The sequence below is a fragment of the Rhodnius prolixus genome, unplaced genomic scaffold, assembly GCF_049639745.1.
Source record: "Rhodnius prolixus isolate KJV_2025 unplaced genomic scaffold, Rpr scaffold_12, whole genome shotgun sequence".
Taxonomy (NCBI): domain Eukaryota; kingdom Metazoa; phylum Arthropoda; class Insecta; order Hemiptera; family Reduviidae; genus Rhodnius; species Rhodnius prolixus.
The window spans coordinates 2,982,730-3,006,851 of record NW_027411635.1 but is presented as its reverse complement, the minus strand read 5'-3'; the positions used below and the strand labels follow the sequence as shown (position 1 = coordinate 3,006,851).

General features: G+C 33.6%; 1 protein-coding gene across 1 annotated transcript; it reads right to left on the bottom strand.

The window, feature by feature from the left end:
• Positions 1–355: 355 nt before the first annotated feature.
• LOC141461616 (uncharacterized) lies at positions 356–22,307 on the bottom strand. Its single transcript, XM_074142780.1, has 7 exons — positions 21,899–22,307; positions 17,302–17,419; positions 14,826–15,110; positions 13,279–13,359; positions 12,145–12,364; positions 10,363–10,563; positions 356–10,294 (listed from the first exon to the last, which is right to left on the bottom strand). The coding sequence occupies exons 1-7, from the start codon at positions 22,146–22,148 to the stop codon at positions 10,232–10,234; spliced, it is 1,218 nt and encodes a 405-aa protein (XP_073998881.1). The 5' UTR covers positions 22,149–22,307; the 3' UTR covers positions 356–10,231.
• Positions 22,308–24,122: the final 1,815 nt, after the last annotated feature.

The following is a 24,122-nucleotide window of genomic DNA, read 5'->3' as shown; positions in this document are numbered from 1 at the left end:
TTTAGTCTCTGCGTGGATTTGTAACTTAAAAGGAAAAACTGTAGAAAGTTGAAATTTGATGTTTTTGATTTAAGGTGCTTACCAGGCGAGACGTACAATTAGGGTTTAGTCAAAATTATCCAACGAGAAATGGCCACTTGCTGACAATGATTCTGATTTTACTTTTTCTCTTCAAAATAACGATTTCCTTCAAACTCCATACAAACGCTAATACGTATAAGGGGAAGCTGTTAATCAATCTTCGTACAGTACACTAACTTTTCTGTAGTTGTGGACTTCCCTAGGATCTTCTTGGATCTATGTTATGAACTCTCAAAAGATAAAATCAAAAAATTAACAATAATAAAAACTGAAATTATGAATTAAAAATTTATTGGAATAATTTACCAACACTGATCAAGGACAGAATTGGTTATCCTTGGGGACAATTATGACAAACATTTTGTATACAAGTTTTACTGACAAGTTGGAAAAAAAAAAAAACTTGATACTTCAATATGTTCCAAATTTTTGAGAGATACAAATCATCATAAAACATACTTTGAATTCAGTTAACACAAAATTCTAATTAATAATAATTAAATTATAACTGTAAACAAGCGAAAATTCAATAGCTTTTTTTACAGAAAAACAAAATAATTTTTGTTTTAGTAAAAATACCTAAAATTAAAAAAAATTAAATAAAATAATTAAACAATTTTAAGAAGAAATCAATTGCACTTCCACACTTATACAATTCATTAATTCTTAATATCACAAAATAATAAAAGAACCAGGTTTGTTAGAACAAGAGTTGGTGCGTTAACACATTGCTGACCTTCCAGGTGTGATGAGAATCCTATTCGTTATCTTTACTTTTTCTTATCCATCGTAATGTTTTTTAGGGTTGGTATACATACTGAATAAATGTATGTACGCCAACTTTTATTTAAAACATTTTAAGGAAAAGTACTTTAGAGGGGAGGGTTCTGGGAGAAGTTAGCAAAGATTTTAAGTACCTATTTATCATTTACTATGGCATGAAAAAGTCACTTTCACTTTGCCTCAGTTACAAAAAATAAGTGTTTTGCTCATGTTATATTTATTGCCAAAACTTTTCATATTGAACTTTACACTGAAAGTTGGAAGGAAGGAATATGCGATTTTTCAAAAAAAAAAAAAAAAAAATGTAACAGCGACGGCCGACGCGGGCTTTCGCCTGAACCAGTCTGTGCTCATCGTTACGACTCTGTTACTCGTAAAGAGATAATAATATTATACAATAAACTAAATAAAAATTTAAATCAAGAAATTTCATTAATTAAACACGCAGTTTATAGGTCACCTTTGTCATTGGAGGGATAGTGGGTAAGCCATCGATATCATCTATCCAATTAGCGCCAGGGGTATAAAAACAAGCTAGTGCTATTTAATGAGGCTCAAAAGAGCTACTTTGCAAGATTACAAGGTCGCCCTTACATAAAACCAGCAGAGCAGGCAGACTATTGGCAGTCCCAAAATATTCCATGTGATTATGGGTCTGTCTATATCTAATTTTCTACAGGGTCAGAACTTTGAGTAAGACGATTAGGATGCAGTCAGCCTTATTTATATTTAATACTACTAAATGTGTCTAGTCACTCTGATAGTAATTACAAACCTGGCAGCTGTAGTTTTCGGTGTAGAAAATAAGGGTTAATTTAAAACACCTTTTCCATTATTTAAACAACGAATTTTGAAATAATAAAAACTAAGGAACACTCAGAATAAATTAAAATAATCATAATATTAATAAATAGAAGATTCCTAAATTGCGATTTCGTACTTTTTTTTTTTTTTAAAGTAAGTAGAATTTTTGTATTTTTATATTATTTATTTTTTCTACATGGTTCTGTTATAGGCTAGCATGCTTTAATTAAAACCGACTTAATTAGCTTTGATTAGCCTATTTTTATCAATCACATGCAAATTGGGAACCTTCTTTCTTGCTCGGAACTTCACCCTTGCCGTGACAAAGAAATTCTTAGCTTGTTCTAAGAAGAAGAGTTCTACAAAGATCGAGTGGAAGATTTAAACAATTGGAATCATGGATGGAGCTACAATGAGATTGTTGGGGCTAGAGTATTTCGGCAAAGAACCAATAACTAGCAAGTTTTTGGAGGAACGTTCACAGCATCTTATAGAGACGGAGATATAACGCGATTGGAATGGCTCAAGCTGGACAAGGAATGGCTTCACAAAGTATGTGATTATCCGGCAGTCAGAGCATTGATTTTGAATTTCCAACCTCTCTTAAATTGTAAATGCTGCCTTAAATAGTAAATTTATTACACTATTTTAAAATCTAATTGCTTTTCTTCCCTTGCTAGTTTGTGAATTGTCATGCACAACGTGATGAGAACTGATGCGAAATTAAATGGTTAGTGCACTCACCAATAATGCGAAAAGTCAATGTTTAGTCCAGGGGAGGACTAAAATTTTAAAATTGAGCTGTATCTAGGTCCCATCAGGGATCTAAGAGATTTATCGGGAACTGTAGTACTACAGTCGTTTACGTATTCTTGATTAGCAGGTCTTAATAGCAAAACCCTGCATTACATATGTAATGTCAACGCAGTTTCCAACTTTTTTGTCCATTCTTAATATAAAACTGAATTAAACAGATCCGATTTCAATTCTGACCACTACATATTTAACGGAAAGAATTTTAGAAAATATCTCACCTGCAGGCAAGTTTTAGTTAACGAAAGCAACTCCCATAAATCGTACTAGCTCTGAGGTTTTTTTTTTATATTATAATTTTTAGCCCACCGAATTTTATTCATTACAATGGATACGCTTTGAAGGCCGGTTGAATAATAGGTAACAAGTCAATTTCCAACGTTTTTGTTAGAGTGAAATTTTATGACTACTATACAGAAAACTTTTTTGTTTTCAAAAAACAGCTCTAAAAGAGAAAAGAAAAATCACTTTTTTGCAAGAGTAAATTTTAGGTCACCTTCGACTTTAATATTAATTAATCATTACATTTTTCAACAAGCAAGTATTTTCGATTCAACACTTGCAAAAGCTAGTAATTTTTTTAGAAATCGCCACAACTCTCTCTTTCTCTTTAACAGAGTTAACATCAACGATCTTACCTTAACTAATGCATTGCCAATATCGTTAATGGAAGAGAAAGAGGAGAAACACACATTATAAACCTCCTTAATTCTCACACTTGATAATTTCTATTCTTCATAGAATATATGAAGTCTTATTCTTGTCTAAATCCCTGAACATTAGAATATTCGTCTGACTTGATAAATCGTCTTATTAGCAGAGATTTTTGACAGATTTCTTCACTATAATTTTAATTAAAATTAAAAACAAATAATATAAATAAAACTAAATTTCTTAAAAATTTTACCTAAAGGACAAATATATATTAGAAATATATTGAATCCAACGACGGTGCAAGTAAAAAAAAAAAAAAAAAAGAATTTGCTTGGCAGTTTCTTTTAAACAAAAAAGCCTAATAACACACTTTAACCTGCTTAATAATTTGCTTGATTTCTAACTAACCTCTCCAAACAAAAAAACTAATAATTAATTTCTTATCAAAAAAAAGATGATATCTAAATCGTAGTTTTCACACTAAAATTGTGAAAAATGAATAAACCGAAAATCAAAACTAAAGTGACAAATTCAGGGGTGTCAAAACTTGGAGAGCTTTCTAAATATCTTATTTAGCTGAATGACTTGCAAGGCCGAGTTCATAAAAAAACTGGATAGATTGATTCTGAGGATTAGCAAGAAAACCTGTTGTAATATAGACAGCAAAAGTAATTTGAAGTTCCACGGCAGCGACAAAGAAGTGAGGAAACCCTACTCACGCACGCACAATCCGTTGGAGTGAGGAGCGCTTAAAGAGAGTAGAGACAGACCGATGACTGATGCGCACCTCTATGTATGCTACTGTCAAAAGGAGAGAGAGTGATCAAGAGTAAAACAGAGAGCAGAAATTTGGACCCTAAATTCTGGCAGTAAAGCAGTCCTCATATCCCCGGTGGACTGTGTGTAGGTAGTAGACTAACTGAAAGATGTGTGCGTGACCGTCACATTGTGTAGGGCGATGGAGCTAATTATAAACACTTCCATTCTTAAACTGTTAGCGAGAAAGTAATTTCGCGAAGAAAGGTTATCCTTTCATTCGTGATTCTCTAATTCTTTTTTAAAATTAATCACAATTACATATTGCAGAATGAATGTAATATGAGTAACTCGGTACTGATTATTTATTAGTAGTAATCAAGAGTAACATTTATTTTATTTGAAAAAGGAGCATTCACTTTAATTTTGTAAAAATATTGACCTTGGTAAATTCAAAAACAGATTTTTACTAAATTTTATTGCAATGTGTCCCCACCCAAGGACATACTATACAACCGAAACCTAATGGTTTTATTGTAAACCTACTATCAGATAATTAGTGTGAAGGCCTCAAAATACCGTTTTGACATATAAACCCTAAGGCAATTCCCACCATAGCGGTTAGGCATACAAAATGGGGAGGCTGGACGTATCATCTACTTTAGAGAGGACGTAAGGGATCAACTCCTCTCGCTAGCAGCTACTTGTTTTTCTTCCTTTCCCATGAAAAAGTTTCGCCATATCTTTTATTTTTTCGATCAAAAGTTTGGGTTAGCGTGACCTAGCAATATTTCAGGGTCTATGGCGATTATGCGAATTTTTAGTACGGACACGTACGTACACAGAACATAAATTACATACACACATCCGCAACATCACTGTACATATGACTCAATCCAAGGTGTAGGGTAGTCCGTGCTAAAGGGTGAATTTCATGCACTGTTGCAAATCCCTGGATTTTCGTTGATTAAGTCAATTGGCAAAACGTGAGAACCTGAACTCGCTGAACACAGTAGTGCCACTAAGGAACCTGAGATGGTATCGAAACTAAAACAAAAAACAAAAAATCGAAAACCTTACGAAAAGAGAGGTTTTTCTTAATCTACTTTATCAGCTTTAATTTTTCCGTGATGGCTGGGGGCGGGGGCGGTCCCACTTCCTATTCTACTCTCTGGTGCTCTGTTTCTGGGTTAAACATTAAAGCATCAATTTTCCCTCTCTAAAGAACCGAAACTTTTAGCCACACACCCTTTCACACTTACACTGTGATCTACAATTTTTCCGTTTCTCAAACATAACATTAACAGACGGGCAGATCATGTGCTTCCTAAGAACGCTGTGGATCTAATGAGGACTATAGCTAATCAAGTGATCGATCCTGTTGAACTGTCTCCATATTAGCCAATGATGGATGTTATTCGAAACTTCAAATATTGAATACATTATTTTAAACCACTTTTTCACCCATTGATTAATTTTCTGTACAAACTCATTTCCGCATATCGACAATATTTCTAAAAAGCTATTTATGAGATATTTGTTTAAAATTATATATTTGGAAAAGATGCATGAAGATAAAACTGATTTTCTTCGACAATAATTTAATCCTTCCGAAAAATCTGATGTTGCTTCTACAAAAAAGATTTGTGAGTAGAAAATTATTGAAATAGTTCAAAATGCAGCAAAAAATTAGGTATAAAATGAAGAAACAAATATATTTAAAAAAATTATTATTGTGTGAAAAATTGGTTTAAAAACTTGGAAATTAAAAAAGTTAATCAAGTTTACTTGATAAGTAAAAAAGTTATTCGTTATTAGTTTTATTCGAATAACGCCCATCACAGTAGTAATAAAAAAAATAGGTAAGTAGCTATTAATGAACTTTTCACCTGCCTCTGTCTGGCACGTGATTTCAAAAGGCTTTGGGAAGTTCAAGAAAAGAATAAGGAATCTGTCGTCTGATTAAACCAGTGTCCGCTAATGCAAGAAAAATCAGACCACGAGTTCTTTATTTCGACTACCAATTCTCGTTCTCAAGGTTCTCGTTATCTCTGTAACACAACCCGCCTATCAATAAACTATTTGCACAGATCAGACTTGGCCATGTTTTTTTAGTTTTAATAATGCGGCTACAACATGGGGCCGTTTCATTCCAGATCAATCTCTGCATTCCTTAAATAATCGTTTCTCGTTATTTTAGATGGCGTCGGAAAAAAACGCGTTCATTATTTTAATACTTAATACAAAATAAAATCTCTGGTGAGTTTGGTCTATCTTGAAGATGTTTTGGTTAAAACAGTGTAATATATCAGACTTACGGCCAAAAAACACACCCAAACTACTTTAAGGATGGTCTTCCATGAAGTTCTACAAAAAAAAGTAAATTGTGCGGCCACAACTAACCGCGATGTAACAAGTGTTAGATCAAAAACATCAAAATACATCGAAAAACAAAATAGCTCACCAGCACAGAGGCTCAGATGTGAGAAGAACTCCCTCAAAATACTACTTACAGATTTTCAGAAGTTGGCCAGGGTAGAACAAAACTTCTCACAACAGTGCGAAGAAAGTGAGATGTATTTTTATACTCTGAATAACAACCAAAACCAATAAGCAATATTGATTTTTGAAATGGTTTACAATAATAATAACAGCAATTTCTTGATCAAATTCCACTTCATACTTATACCTACACTTTTCCTGCAAAACAGAACAGGTTCTTATTTTTCAATAGTGCACTTTTTTGAGCAGTTTTAGACGATCTGCCCACCGGACAGTTTTTCTAAAAAGGACGTAACTCTTCTTACCTCAACACTGGTTCTACCCAGAAGCTATGTTGTCCGAGTCTTCCCGTCCACGAAAATTTTCGAGTTCCTCAACAACGAAACTTCTTCTCCACTAATGTGGGAATCCAAGTGATCACCCACCCAGTTTTATTCTAATCAAGACATCCTAAAGCTGTCTTAGGAACGAAAAATTACACCTTTATTAAATTCATTGAGACTGCAAAATGTACCTCTTACGCTTACTGAAATTCTAATCAGACAAACGTTTTAACTACCATTCTTCAACACAAAGCAATCCAATCAAACACAAAGTATGAAGTTTTGGTTTAGGTGCCACCAAGTTGAGGTTCTAAATCAACTAACCGGAGGTGACCTTCAGTGAAGATTTTTCAGAGCCTTTTTGCGATTTTTTCGTACACAATTCGAACGATTTTTTATAAACTTGCTTCCCCCTCCCTACGAAAAATAAGGTTTTAGTCAAAATCTGACATCCAGACTTTGCTGAGTTCATTTTATTTTTACTTTTGCGATTTTCTCGAAAATAGCTATTGGGAAATTTCTTATGGAAATTTTGGAAAGAGAACAGAAAAGTCACATTGACCACAAGAATGACGGTTAATGTGCCCTTTGTAGCACATTAAAACCAAATTAAATATTAGTAAAAATTCCCCGTTTTAAAGAAAATTCGTAGTTAGAACTTTCTGAGTATTTATATAAGAGTAAGTTGTAAGAGTGTTTCGCATCGGATTTATTACAAGGTAGAAATTATTCAACTTATAATTTGTAATATTACAACATAAATACGAAATAAGTCGGTAACTTAAAAATAAAAATGTTACTTTGACACCCCTGTATTAATAAAATAAATTTTAGGAGGGATATTTTTTAAATGACTTCGCCATTTTATTTTTCTAGTAGAATCACTCATCTCCCGCCTAAAAATAGTTTAAAATACTAAATGACTCCTTTATTTCTTTTATTTTTTAAATTCCTATATTTATTTTTTGTTCAGTCTGTAATCCTAAATATTTCACATAGAAAAATAAAGAAATTATTATTCTTCAGCGGCTGAACTGATCTTCAGTCTTTATAAAATTCAGATGCCAGAAAAAAATATTAAACAATAAAAATGTACCGAAAAGGTGGCTGGATAAGGAACGCACTGAATGTGAGGTAGAAGCAAACATGTGTCAGAGTAACGCTATGTTTAACTGCATGAAAAATTAACAAACAAGGCCACGGAGTAATGTAGTCGCAATATGTGGCGCAGAGTAACGCTATTTTATAATTGCATGATAATTTATTAAACAAGGTCATGGGTCCCATAATTTACGATAATAAATAAAAACAAAAAGAAAAATACTTAGAAAAACAAAATACAGAGTTATATCCAAAAATGAGAGAAAATGAAAAATAATGAGAATCGGACCTAGGTATTTTCAGTGAACATGATGACTAAGATGGAAGAACAATGACTATTCGAAAATCAACGGATGTGACCCAGCATCCGCTCTTACAACTGAGATAAGAGCAGCTGTAAGAAGTAAATCAACTTCTTGACATCTCAGAGCATTAATAAAGACCATTATGGAATAATATCAATAAAAAATCAGCCCCCATCCCAGTTTACAGTGTTAAGAGCGCTGATTAGGTCATAATTAGGCTCTTAAGAGTGAATACTGGAGCAGCAAAGTTGCCCCGATTCCCATTATCGCTGTGAAACTTCGTAGCAAACTAGAGCATATTAAATTACGCAAAGAAAAGGCAGGCAACCAAGTTTCAGAAAGACTGATAAGGCTACTCTACTTCCCTGGAGAAACGATAACATTGCACCAAGCGTTTGTAAAGGCAATAAACTATGCTGAATGAAGCCAAAGATCATTATGAAAAGCAAGGCGTCAAAACAAATAAATGAGTTTTGTTTCCAAATATCAACAACTATCGTTAAATATCGGCCATGCGTTAAAACGTGAAGAAAAGCTTCAGAACTAAGAAAACTGATTTTCTGATAATACAGTGATTCACAGTGAACATGATAGTGACTTCTGCACAAAACCAAATAAAAATAAAATATTTCAAAAAATGTACCATGATAAAACTTACAAGATTATTGAATTAACATTTGTTAACAAGACAAAGACAAGTAAGACAATTAAGGACTAACTAAAATAATAATAAACTTGAATGAAGAAAACTAATAAAAAATAACCAAAAAATTAAACAAAAAACCTGAGCCTCAAAATATTAAAACTATTAATTATTAATAATAGTTAAATTATTCATTTTAATTATTAAAACAATACAATGAGCAAAGGATGCTGGGATCTAAGGTTTATTTGGGTTTTTCTGTGAAGAGTACGCCATTGTAGGAGCCACGTCAATAATTTAGCATGAGAGATTGTAGTGATAAGTTCTGTCTTAAAAAATTTGTAAAAACATAATCACCTGGAAAAATTATTCGAGAGCAGCCATAGAAGTACTGCGCGAACAGCAATGCGGTAAAGTAGTAGAGACTTTAAAGCAAGGAGTCGTCAAATAATATACTACATGAAGGCTGTAATAAGGTTTTGCAATGGAAACCAAACCACTGTGGGGTCTAACGGCGTCGAGAAGGCCCGGCAAGTTAGCAAAAGAAAGTGGCAATAACTATCGATGAATACGTCTTTTTTGTAAACGGCTACCATTGCAGACGCAAAAAAATGACCACCAACACTCTATTGCCCAATACGTTATCACATAATTTTTCAAGAAACCATCAATTTTAAACTATCATCGGGACATGATTACGTCAGGCGCAGCCGCATAATAGGTATAGTACTTCACCCATACCCTTTACCTGAACGAGGAAATGCCTCAACACTCGACGATTTTTAGCTAGACACAATTCGAACATAGTATATTGGACTGCCAGAAATCTAATAGTTGTAGAGGGCGTTGAAACGGCATATTAAAAAAAAAATGTAGTGTTCCCAGCCCTGTTCTTTAAAAAAGACATGGCCATTTTTGTCAATTGGTCAAACAGTTTTTTAAAAGATGATGACGCTCTATAACCCTGAATGCTTCTGGCATCACCGACGAACTGTGGTATCACACATCCAACCACCCTAGTATAACAACGAAGTGAACATTTGCTAAATTTGCTTGATTATTTTTCACTTTAAATAGGTAACTAATTCTACAGAAAACAGTTGTTTAGATTAAAGACACAGCTTGCCAAACAAAAAGCCATGTTTTGGTTTTTGAAGTGACCGTATTATATATTTTTTTATTCACACTATTCCCGATAATTATTTAAACATTTAAACAAAAGAATAATTTACCCAGAAATTGTTTAAAAAATTCCTTGTTTAAAAAGAGAAACCTATCTTTGCATGATGTGCAATTTTTTTTATTATTATTAAAATTCTTACTTCATTTTTTTCCTTTTATTGAAAAAGTAAAAACTGAGAAATATAATGAAGATAAAATTCTGTTCAAGATTTTTTTAAACCAAAAAATTGCTTTAAACTGCTTTGCAATGTATGAGACTAGAAGGGTTCCTCCTGTCGTCCAGTTCAGCCGAGCGATGGGAAATCGTGTTCATCGTCAACTTTAGGAGCAGATTTTGTATCACGACCCTGTAACAAAGCAGATCTTGGTGAAAACTGTCTTACAAAACATTCTTTTGCTCTCGTGAGATACTTACACGTACTGCGTGTTTATCTGAATATTCGCAACTGATAGAGCCTGGCTGTCCCGGTCGTCCGCCTAGTCTGGGTCCTCCTCGGCCTCCACCGCGTCCTCCTCGAGCCCGTCCTCCGCTACGAGTGTCCTTGAAGTGAATATCTATGTCCAATATGTGTTTCTGACGACCGACCCGTTGTGGGTATTCACAATTCTCATATTCCTGAAAGTCACACATATTTTAATATAAGATTAAAACTGTTCGTAAGACGATTGGGTGAGAAGACTATCGTCTAAAACTGCAAGGAAAAGCGTAACGTTAAAAAGCATTCAACTTAGAAATGTTTCCTCTATTTTTTTTTTTTTTTTTTTTTTTTTTTTTTTTTTTTTTTTTTTGCGCATCAACAGCTGAGGTCATTAGCGCCCGGAGCTTTTTCCAGTGCACTGCCGGCCTCCGGACAGTGTTCTCTCGTTACAGACAACACTGTCCATCACCGGACAGTGAGCTGTAAGAAGCTCCTAGGAAGAGAAAATCTAAGGGTCAGCTGCTGGATTCGAACCCGGGACCTCCGCGTGGGAGTCCAGTATGCTAACCTCATAGCTAATCCCTTCCCTTGTTTCCTCTATTATTATTAAAAATAAGATTCTCAATTTTTTTTTTTTTTTTTTTTTAATAATGGTATGTTTTCTTCTTAAAAAGCAATTTTTCGCAACATTAAACATTAAATGGGTTTCGAGAAAAACATTGCCAAAATAGAAAAAAAAAAAGAGTTTTTAAAAATTATTGTTACTTTTTTGGGGGGAAAAAGTCAAGCTCGTGAACCAACTTTCATGAATGAGGGGTCAATTTATTAGAAATTTTATGCAGATGTGCCTTTTGGGCATTTCAACGCAGCACTTCTTTGGGGATGTCCCACAAATATGAGATCCGTTTAAAATTACTATTCATAATAATAACTCACCATTCTAATGAAATTTGATAGGATAAAAAGGATATGTATTCCCTGCTCGAGTTCAACGTGTCATCCACGTTGAAGTATTACAATCGTGCCGTATTTACATTTTTATTACTCTTACTTCTCTTCTAAAGAATCCTTCGTGGACAACTCTTTAAGAGAAAGTACTGTTGTAATGACAGTTTAATTACTTTTCTCTCTAGAGGGAAGTGCTGCATTCGCCGTATTATTTCTCTTATCCCTCTTAAAGGAAAGGAACAAGATCGCACTGTAATTTTTCTTAAAACCCTTATGAGAATTTAATTTCTTTTTCCACTTTCAAGAATAGTTATTACAATTTTAATTTCTTTTATACCACTTTAAAGGTGGTGGGTTGAGAAAGTATCGTTGTACTTCAGCAAACGAGTACCCGAATCATTCTTCACTCTTTCTTAAAATTTTGCGAGTATAGCCCAATAAACTACACTTGCCTAGAAAGTAACAAAGTTCCAAAGCAAAAAGCAAAAAGCTTCCAAATAAAGTTTATGGCAAGGAAATTTTTAAGTGGACTGATCATAACAGGGTAATAGCCGTTTTCTCAGATCAAGCGATAGTTGTGTTCATCATCATCAATGCCTAGAAAATTAATTCTAGTCTGCGCTCAGAAAAGTCTACATCCTCACTTTTCAATACTCTCTTTATCACCGGGGCCGAAGCATTTAGCAATCGGAAAACCGATTAACTGGCTTGGAAAGACACAAAAAACCCTTTAACGGGCCCGAAACCCTCACACCTCAAAAGACATGGCACGGTCACAGAACTAGCTAATATGAGAGAATGAGATGCGAGAGAAGTGAGAAAACACTCACATATTCGTCCTCGTCGTCTTCCTCCTCGCCGTCCTTCTTTTTCTGCAAAGCATACATTTTCTTCCACTGGGACAGATCCTCTCCTTCGCCAGCCTTGCGTAGGTTGTAGGTCGGCTTCTGTCGAGGCGCTTTTAACGCTTTCCACTCGTCCAAGGTCAACTCCTTGCGCTCTTCCTCCAAATTAGCCCCTTCCTCCACGTCCGTAGTGGTCACTGCACCGCTGGAACCATGGCGTGTCAATAAACTGCTATCATTTATACCAAGCGGTCATTTTCACCTGATTATAAGAAATACGCCATTCAGCCGCACTACTTGGGAAAAATCGTCATGTTACGTGTTTCCCATGCACGCTAGTTTGGCAACTTGCAGGCGAATGCACACAGTAGAGTACAGCACCTTCTACAGAAACCAACGAGATAGAAATTTCACCCTGACAAAATCTGTTTAAGAAATAACCGAACTTTTGAACTAAGGAAAACAAAGCGTCTATGTGCAGTTAGCAACACTGGATTAATTGATCATAACCACTTGGAGTAACCACATTCAATTGTTAGACGTCTTATTCAGTTTTATAGGTCTTTTAGCGAAGGGGTTCTAGCGCTCGATTTTTATTTTTATGCATAGTGCAATTTACGATAATAAAGTGTCGCTTTCTTTAAAACTGTGGAAAACATATGGAACCGCTCCAACTTTTGAAGTAAGCTCGAGGAGGTAATTCTCTAGGCCGTACGCATTAGATAACAAATGATTTAGCCGCTTCAAAAGAGGTCGTCAATTAACTGAAACTAACTTTCGATCTCAACTGATGACCCACACGTTCAGAACACATGGTTTTGGATGCGTAAAGCTACTGTCGGTAGTACTAAGCCGTTGCGCAACGAAAGATGTGCGAAAAACACACAAACCATATCATAATTGCGGTTTCTTTCTTTTACGAGCTTTAAAAGAAAGAAGTTCTGTTATTTTCTGAACAGATCTCGCAAAACATATTTATACTGCTGCTAGGAGATTCCACCCAACCAGTAAACAAAAGACATCCTTGACGAACCTGGCGCATTCACGAGCCAGTCCAGTGAGCGAATTTTCGCCCAATAATGCACCTTTCATTATTATTATTATTATTATTAGTTTTACTTGGTATCAGCCACAGCCTCAGAGTCCTGTTTGTCTGCCTGCCAGTTCGGGTCTTCCTGTGTCACAGTGCCGTTCACCTCGCTGTAAAACGAAAATGGTATTGAATTATAAAAGAAATGGCTCAAATAATAATAATAACAAAAATAATACAAAAACTGGGGTGAAATTTCAGAAGACATTCTCCCTGCAATTTTTGAAGTTCTATCGAACCAATTTTCATCAATCTACAAGTTTTACTAAAAGTAGATTGTTGTTATGTATTTATAATTTGCAAAGGCATATAAATGTTTTAGAAGAGTTATGTGACTTTTGCAAGTTGGCCAAGTCAAAGAAGATTTTTAAATCGATAAACAATACGTTTAGGTGGCTTCTTTCTTTTCTTACCAAAACGGAGGTTGATGTAGAGTTAAAACAAAAATATTTTTAAACATAAATATAAGAAGATCAAATCCTTTTGAAGCCGCTCTGGATTTTTGGTATTCCGGAATTAAGCCAACTAATTCTGTCTAATCTTGAATTCGATTAAGTACATTAGATGTAAAATTTTTAGCTATACAATTGATTTGGCCAATACTTCCATAATTCTCAACTCCAACCTTATCTTCATTTTTAAATAGTATAAACAGAAAAATATTCTTCTATTGTTTCGGCATAACTTCGGTTTCTAAAATTTTATTAAATAAAATTTCAAGGTATAGAATCTAGTGTGAAGACAGATGTTTATAAAAATCTTACGAAATTTCATCAATTCCCGCAGTTTTATTAGCTTGACTTGTTCTTAAGTAAATTAAAATAATTGTTATGTACTTATCTAAATGAGGATCGGCTGAATCCGAAAATATTTTAAATTTTTCTAGACAACAGAACTAGTATGCAAATATTTCTCCCATTCCACAAAGTTTATTAAATTGTTACGTTTTTTTGATATTTTTAAATTTTGATATATTGATAGCTGCTTACCAATGTAGAGATGTTTTTACAATTAGAAATAATTACTAACAGAAATATCAAAATCTTTTTATTAATATTTCAATAAATTCATATACTTTTTTTTTTTTTAGGATCATTTATAGCAATATTTAAAATAGGTCTGAGTGGGAAGTGATCACTAACAGACGAATCATCCAAAACTTTTACTAGTTCTAATGAGTTGGCCCTAACCAGTATCATATAAAATAAATAAATGAATAATGTAAGTGTTAAGACCCTAAATCCCCAGAAATGATACTTAGGATGTATCATTTCTACCCTCAGAAACTTCCCGCGAAAAGTTTATTTTGTGGGAAAACATTTTAAGCAAAAATAATAGAACTAATATTAGTAGTTATTGTAGGTTTAAGGGAATCAGCTTGACTGGTTTTCCAACAAATTGTAGAAAATTAACTTAAAGAAATATATGGACACTTCATTTCTTTGAAATCAGAATTAATAAACTCATTTAATCCTCGTTGATACTATAAACGTAACATGCACCACATATTACTCTAAAGTGGCATTGCAAAATTAATTAAGAATTGGTGTGCGTGATAAACAATTTAAGTTCTTACCTCTTGTCTGTAACAATCTGCTTGTCATAATCGCGCTTGCCTTTGGAGTCAAATGTAGGAGTGGATCGGTTAGGGCCTTGCACAGCGCCTGCTCGAGCGCCTCTCACTGCTCCAGGTCCACGTGTCGATGTGCCACCTCCGCGAGCTCCGCCAATCCGGCCTCCACGCTGCATGCCTCCTCGGCCTGCATTGCCGGGTTCACTCGCTTCGTGCGAGACCGTTCCAGGACCACTGATGTTACCCCTCATGTCTTTCCTTTCCAGTCGTTCCGCACCCCTATCTTCTCTGTACATTTAAATAACAATGTAGACAATGATAATTTTAGAATACATCAATAAAAATGTGACAGTTTTCCTAAAGAAAGATGTTCTATGGGAAAAAATTCAAGAAAAATGTTTTTGATCAGTGCACTATTCGGCGTTAGTTTAAAATTTTAATAGAAGTAATATGTCCTCACAAAAAAAACAGAGTCTAAAAGAGGAGATCACGTGATCTTGTCGAAACTTTTGAGGAAATGTTAGTCAAGCCAAGGCATAAGAACTGAGTACTTACTGCAGAAGCGGCAGTGCCTAAAGAACCGTTTTAGCCGCCATCTTCACATCTTGAAAAAGGCACAGATAGTGCTGCAGGAACTTACACCACAACAGGTCATCAGGAGAATGAATATTTTCCAACTTCTATTTAATGAGAAGTGGGATTTAGTGATTCCGTCCATTATTAAGGCCATTTTTGTTTCTCTGAATCTTTCATACTTCACACGGGTGATTGGCCCAGTGTTGAAGGCCTATATACTCTGGGACAAAGGGTTCCCAACTATTATTCGGTTGCCGGAACCTCTAGATGAGCTGCCATCTTTTCGTCTTTGGAGTCCCATCATCCTCCCCTGTAGTCCAATAGCCGTATCACTGGACTCCAGCTCCGCCTTTTGGTTTGATGACAACAGCTCCACCGACAATTACTGTCTTCGGCCCCATGCCTCTACTGATAGCGCTGCTGCCCACCATCACAGATGTTTTTCGACCTCTTGGTCTATTCCTTTAGTCGCCTCTTACAACATCCTGGAAGGGCGCGGGCCAATTCTAACCCTCGCCCGCAGGGGAAAATTTTGGAGGCATGACAGTAGGGATGGTTTGGCCTTGTTTTGAGAATGGAGGATGGGCAGAATGCAAGCAAATGCTTGTTGCCAGACCCATTGTCAAGAGAGCAAGAGGTGGACCTCATATCACATACGAGGAATACGTTGAAAGACTCGGCCAGGCAAGAGGGGAATCTCTTAATCTCTTGAAGGAATGAAAAGGATGGCAAGGGATAGGGATCGACGGAAGGGTTGGATTGAAGCTTCTTCTCCACGCCTCACGGCACAAAGAAGATAGGGAAAGAAGAAGAAAAAGGGATTTAGTGATGAAATAAGGTGAAAGGAGGTTCATATTTAGATATATCCCGGAATTCTACCTTACCTCCAAAAACTAGATAGAATCACTCTCTAAAATGCCTGGCGTTAACTAGTTCAACAAATTTTGTGCTAGAAAACCGTCTTTTCCATTCCAACGAAAGGAGATTTTTAAAAAAAACTGAAGGACTTGATGGTATTGCTAAGTTGAAACTGGGTCCAGGAGGTTTTTGATTCGAAAGCAAGGAGTCGATTGCGTGAGGGATACAACTGCTGCAGAAGATACGCCTTTTTGTAACAATCACATTGGTCTATATTTTTAATATTAGTAATAAATCTGTTAAAGGTACTAAAATTTTTTTCTTTTTATTCAAATTTAAATATGTGATGCCACTTATGCGGAATAATTAAAAAACGTTTCTGAGTTTGTTAATAAGTTACAGCTCTTTAGTAAGATTGAAAATTTATTCAGCCCTATTAGTTCAATTAGACTAACGAGTCTAGTCAGGGATCTTTAGCAAAGTGTGAAGATATGCTTTCTTCCGAAGAGCCAAACTCTGCACAATAGAGTGCAGTGTCGTTTCATTTCCTCTTCTTTCTGACGAAAGCTACACATACATAGGTTATACGCTGCCACCCTGCAATACATGGGTTATCTCATTAATAGCTCATGACAAGCAAGTTTTATAGCTGTTAAAATAAAAATTATTCAGCACTTTAACGTTAAAAATAGGTCTAGAAAACATATTTATTATTTAATTACCCTTTTTTTTTGCTTTGGTGATTTAATAGAAATTCTCAGATTTCTAATTCGAAACAGAATCAATTAATCATCGAACAAAAACAAGAACACAACCAAATTTACAAGCGCAATTACAATGAGTACAAATATAATCTGCACGCACAAATAGTGCATGATACTCTCTCAACAGAACCACTGAGAAGGTACCTGTCAGAAACGTTTGGCAATCATAGAAGTTACAATCCTTCAAGATCTATAACTAAGAACGAAGAAAGTAAGACAGAAAGGCAAATAACTACTAATACACGTTTAAAAGATATTTTACTAGAAACCAGAGGATTTACCGTTGAAAATCACCATCCCCCCTGTTGCGTCGATTGTTGCGATCCTCACGGTTGTCACCAACAAATTTGCGTTCATTTCGTTCATAGCTTCTCTGCGTCACACTCACTGACTTGGAGTCTGAAATCAAAATACTCAGCGTAAATTTGAAAATATAGCAAAATTAAGTCCTAAAAAAATAACCTTTTTTAAATTAAAAAATAATAAATTTGTGAATTTTTTTTGTATGTTCTAAATAGAAAAAGAAAGGCTTTGAAAAGACATCATAAAAGTCGTAACGTAGGCATTTATTTATAAGTTATATTGAAAAAAGAAAAAGTATATTGATCTAAACGCAGTATTTTGAAAACAATCAAACGGTGTTAGTAAATTTGTTCACAACAAAAAATCTGCCATGAATAAATCACAAGACTTTCTCTCATACGTTTCTTAAAGTTAAAATCACAAAAAAATTTTTGCTTTGAGAAATGTGAGAAAAAATTCTGCGTGTTCATACGAAATTTCTTCTTATTCAATTAATTAAAAACTAATCTCCTCTTCAATTTACACTTCTCAGACTTTCACGTTTACACAATTTTTCATTATATAAAAGTTCATTATCTAATATTGCAACTGATATTGTAATATAGCATCTAATATTGCAAGCACAACCCTTTAAAAGAAGAGCAAAGAGCTCATAGATTTGAAGTACAATCATTTTTCAATTTTTGTGTTGGAACACTTTAGATGCAACTCAAAAATTAACAATAAGTAAAGAAATTACGGTGATTAGAGAATTCCAAATAGATGGTGTTCAGCGCCAGAGCACATTTATTTAGTAGTATTTTAAAATATGTACTTTCACTGTATCAGCTGTATATAATGTACGGCCCTAAGTGTTCATCGAAACTGATACACTAAAAAATTAGGACAGAAAAAAAGCAGTGAGCCTTTTATGGGTTACTGAGTGTCAAGAAATCGAGGTTAATGAAAAAGCCGTAGAGTTGCCGAAGTTGGGTTACACTCAAAACTTTTCGTAGGCCTAGTGACAGTGTTGCCCATCTGAGGCAGCTTCTGGACAGACAGAATTAGAGTGGGAAATGAAAGAAATGGACACAGAATAGGGCCACATTAACTCTTGCGCCCAGTTGAAAAGATTTCTACGGAAAAGTAGTGGTCTAAGGATTTCTCAGGGTTGTTAAATGATGTTGGAAGGATCTAAAGAACAAAGTGGCAATAATTATATGACACTCACCACTAGAATAGGATAGCATTGAATAATGAAGCGTACTACCTAGGGGAATTTCCGGGCTTTGTGTAATGGAAACTATGGATCTTAGGAATGGATGACTTCTAGAGATGATTTTATTCACTTGTCTTCCACGGAATTGAAAAGGTACTGCTGCTATGAGGCTGGTACGTTGAACCAGTGTGAAGACTGAATGTGAGAATTAGGACTTTCTATAGAGAAAGATATGGTATGATCGTGATCTAGGTTCTATGCCTTCGGACACCCGTCTCAGGTCAGGAAAAAAAGAGAAGAGTAGATATAAAATGCTGATATGAGGAATCTTTTCATGGTTTTCTTTACATGATTGGTTAAAAGTGAGTTACGACTTTCTGCTACCGCCATTTTATTTCTGATATTACTGCATTCGATACATTTAATTTTGCTATTATTTTTGTAATTAATTTGTTTCCTAAAATAAGTATTGCTTTACAATTATCAACAAGCATTTACCTAACTCTATTCACTTTTGAGCTTATCCTTCTACCTCTCGTTCTAGAAATAAGTGCAATTTATGCCTGTACCACAATCTACAAATGTTTTATTAACGAAAACGCACTTCTAAACTAAACTTCCAAAACATTCTGGGCATGGTAAAGGTGGAACACTTCTTTTAACCCAAATAAAGTTAATTAGTGCCCAAGTTTGATCAGATAAACATACAAATTTGGCGCTCTTCAACTCGGACATTCGTTGCCGCGTATATCAGATTAGCAGTTGTTTAAGTACTGTTTACAAATAGATAAAAATAAATCAATAAATACAAGCGAGGTAGTACCAAATTATTAATTTTACGTTTTATTTTGCAATGAAGAATGATTGAATTTAAAATAAAAAAACATTTTTGTCTTTAATTTCTGCTTACAAAAGTTTCAAATAAAAATGATAGGGGTTTGCGTAGCTGTAATTTACGATGGATAAAGAAAACTTATGAAGACTATTTTCATGAAAATATATATAAAAAAAAAACAAATTCGGTCGAGCCTCATTTCTAGTTGACGGGTTTCGAACAAAACAATAGTATATGAAACTGATAATACCAAAACTAGTCACTAAATTGGAGTTTTTTTTTTTGCAATGTATCGTTTGTAAAGTGCACTATTAAACACAGGTAAAGAGATGCTTAAAAAATATTCACGTTCAGGGATCGTAAAAATATTATTGCTGGAAACACTTTTGAAAATTTGACATTAGCATAATGCTTCCTTTTACTAGGAGTAAATGCTTATTTAATCAACGCGATTTTTTTTTTTTTTTTATTGAGAGGGCTTAAAAATATGTGGAACTTAAATAAAGAGTAAAATTACTAATTATTAAATATAAAATAAATAAGCTGTTATCTTTGCAGATTGGGGACGGTCTGTGGCCGTGACCACAAAACTGATTACTGGTCTAGCGCACAACGGTAAAGTACACAAATTTAATAGTATTTCTTCATTACTTTCTTTTACGAGGAAGTATTATCAGTAGCACAAATTTTCTGAAATAAATATTAGAATTTAAAATCTCTCTCTCTTTGAATGCTCAAGCATTCTTTGTGCTGTTTATCAACAGTTATTTAATGGCTAAAATTTTACTACTTTCTGCTAATGTTAATATCAGCAAGAAAAGAAATATGTGATTAAAAAGAAATATTTATGGTGTAAACCCTCACGATTTTTTTTTTTTTTTTTTTAATACATAACTGCAATTTTAATTGAAATAAGTTCCAATAAATGATTTATGAGCTTGCCCATTTTTAGATACATCACTTTTGTTAAAACCATTTTCCTCGATTTTTTTTTCAAACATAGCTTAGCGGCGTTTCTGAGGGATAGGGTATGTTAGTGCCGTTATAAAATAATAAATGTACTGTTTATTATAAAAATGATGTACATCCATTTATATACATATCCACGTTCATAAAACATATATTCATTACATAAATGTCTTTTAACACAATAAACTGACCACGATTTCTTACTTATATTTTACTTTTTTAGTGTAATAAATGGAATTGTAACACCTTCTCAATTACTTTACAATCATTTAATTATTATTGAAAATTAAAGTGAACACAAGAGATTGTAGATCTGTCTTAGTTTTATAAAAGACAGTACAAACAAAAGTTTAACCACTTAAATCATTTTTTTTTAAATGCAACATCACATATTACTTTGTTTTGAATGACTGTTGTTATAGCATCCTATATACATCCTATATTTGAACTCTTTTATAACAAGGAGTTTGAGACTGCAGAAAATGGACGTAATTGCTTTTATATTCAATGATTTTGCATAGGAAATCATTAACTAAAACTATTTCCAATTAACCAAAACTGATGAATAACTTAACATCTCCCGTAAATACAATATAAATAAATTGATGATGCCATAACATATTATATGAAAATCATTTGTTTCCTCAATTTTACCCAAGAGGATATCTTTCATAATAAATGATTACCCGAATTTTCGAGGCCCAAAGATTAAACTGTTTGTTCAATTCAATAAACCAACTAACATTAATTTTAGTTTAGTTGGGGTCAACAAAAAAAGAAATGCCACAAAACTTTCAAGTGAGACCTTTACTGTGTACACCAGAAATAATACTATCATACTGAATCTATATAAAATAGATTTCAAGCATCTCCATCTAAAATAAAGCTAAATATTTACTTGGTAATCCGATAATAGAAGTTTGGACTGCGAATGAGGTTTACATATTTCAACATTTGACCAAATATTGTGATACAAAGCAGTGCCTGCCCTGTACAAAGAAACTCGTATGTAAATAAATGATCTATTTCTCTCGAGATGACTATATACTACTAACCAGAGCAGTGTGAGCTAACTAAATGTTCGCAAACTAATAAGCACACACAATTTTAGGAAAACGGCTGTGTACTAACCACTTCCCACATTTGTGGCATGTTCTAATTCTTTCGTGATTTTCATATCACAATTTAGAGCTGTAATCAACCAGTTCATGAACATTGCCTAAGCTGGCCTAAATATTCTTATAAGGCCTGTACTGGAAAAAAGTATTGTTCTCAATATGATCTTAAACTGCAATCAAGTAGGGTGAGCTCACTAATAAGCTCAACCATTGTGAGGGTATTGCTAAACATTCTTTATATGGTTATTTTGGCCATCTCCTCAGTATGTCTCACTAATAAAGTGGTAAATGCAGCTAAGGTAACCCTGCAGTATAACCCGGAATGAAGCTAGGACTGAACTATTTCTATTGTATTTGCGAAGATACATTTATAGCAGAAAATATCAGCAAAAAAATAAGAAAAAATGTGTTCTACAGAGTGCAACTAGAAAAACGAAAACTTTACTTTAACATACCATCTTTCCCCTTGACATTTTCGTGAGCCTTAAGATTCTGCGTTTCCTTAATTCCTTTCCGAGATGAAGTTGTTTTCAGCTTTGCTACAGTATTTTTGCCTTTATTCTCCTTTTCCGACAGTTTAGTTTTTTTCCTGGCCTCTTTCTCTTGCTCATGAAATTTCAATACTTCCAATGGGTCTTCATCATCAATGCCAAACAATTCAAACCGGTTTCTGGTCACACCGATACCGTATTGTGTGGTGGACATTGTATTTTTAAAGTTCTTCCAGATGGAGTAAAACTCTACACCAGAACAACTTTTGGTGTTCAATGTTACACACCAACTTAGATCGAAAATACTCAGTAAATATGGCCGTACTTTAAACACACCACGAGGTTTGCACCATCAGTGCTCTCTATGCAGCTATCTCAAACTAAAATATTTATTTCTGATGAATACTTTTATTTAAATGTTACATTCGAATTTAATTATTTCAAAAAAATAGTAGTTTTAAAATAATTAACATTGCTATAATAATTCATAGGGATTGTAAAAAACAAAAACAACAGCACAACCTTTAAACTACGTTATGCTCTAACATTCTGGGAGGGGGCAATTAATATACAGCTTTCACTTTCTTTTACAATTTCGTAAGTAATAAGTTAAGTTACAGAAACAAATTTTCTCAATACCTAGAATTTTTAATAAATGTTTATTTAACTTAAATAAGCAGTTCATAAGCTGATTGCAATGAATGTATCGGAACAGATTATTCAGGAAAAAATAAAATGAATACATATGTCTGGTTTGCCAATTATTCAAGCTTCTGGAATTACATATTTACTGACTATTTACTAATAGTTTCTGAAAACTTGGCCATTAAATATCATTTTTACCAATAATAGTTTAGATTCAGCAAGTTACCACCATTTGTGCAATCATTTAATGTGCTGATTTATGAACTGAGTTTCGCTTCTGTAACGACATAATCACAAGTTTAGATTACTGTTGCGAACCAAAACATAAAGACGCTAGAGGCCATGTACTTTCTCGCCCTCTCCTCATATTTGTTGTCTTGCAAAATTTGTCGATAAACACATACATCAACAAGTTTATATGAATGAGTTACTCATAAATATTATACTTTAGCGCTAATGTTAAAAAAAAAAATTAGACATCCATAAAAATGACCGTGACCTGAATAAAGTAATTGCAAAAATACATAGTATGTAAAAATATTTTTAAGATGTTCAACAAAAAATATAATTAAAAATTAGTTCTTTTTATAAATTTAATTTATATTTTTAGATTCCTACTTCTCAGTTCACCGAAAAATACAGTATTCATTTTTTTAATTTTTTTTTACACATTTAGTTGATTTTACATTACAGTTCTTTACAACCATTCTATTCAAACTATTTTATTATTATTATTTTATTTAATATTTGTTTAAATACATGATAGATGAATTTAAGTACATGATGGTAATTGTTGGATGTTACTAACAAAAACAATAAACTGCTAATGAACCCAAATTGAAATAAAATAAAACTTGAAAATTGGTGAATGAGTTGATATATATGTACATATATAATAGTATTATTACTACCTGCAAATCACATTAGACTAGTCTCCTTATCAAAACTTACAGTTTAATGAGTTGATTAAACGACATAAAGGAGCACAAATCAGCAGTACCCAATATTTCATCTAGTAATATCACCCATTTTAGAAACGTTCGAAAAAGCTTATTTGTTATTTTCAAATTTTATAAAAATTGATATCATTTAAGTGATTTTTCTGCATTAAATTTTCATTAATACTGTTTAGAATTTATCAGATGTTATAGACCATTTTATTATGCTGTCCATTTCATTATTAATAAATTTTTTGTTAAAATAATGATAAAAGGTATATTACATCTTCATAAACGGTAATAAATATGCGTTTTATTTCAACTCTATTTCAAATTATTCTTCTATTTATCTTTAGTCTGTATAATCATCACATACAGACGCTCATTAAAATAGAAAAAGATAAATTTAGAGTTGGTCTATTACTATCGTAGTTTAAATCACGGAGTTTAAACGAAATTTCAGTCTCGAATTCGTCTTACAAAAGAATACGCGAGCACAAATTAATTACAAGCAGTTAATTAAATGGAATTGAAATTAATGAATTTTTGCTATTCTTAACTTAACACGTTGACTGCCAACTACGAGATATCTTGTAAGTTGTTTA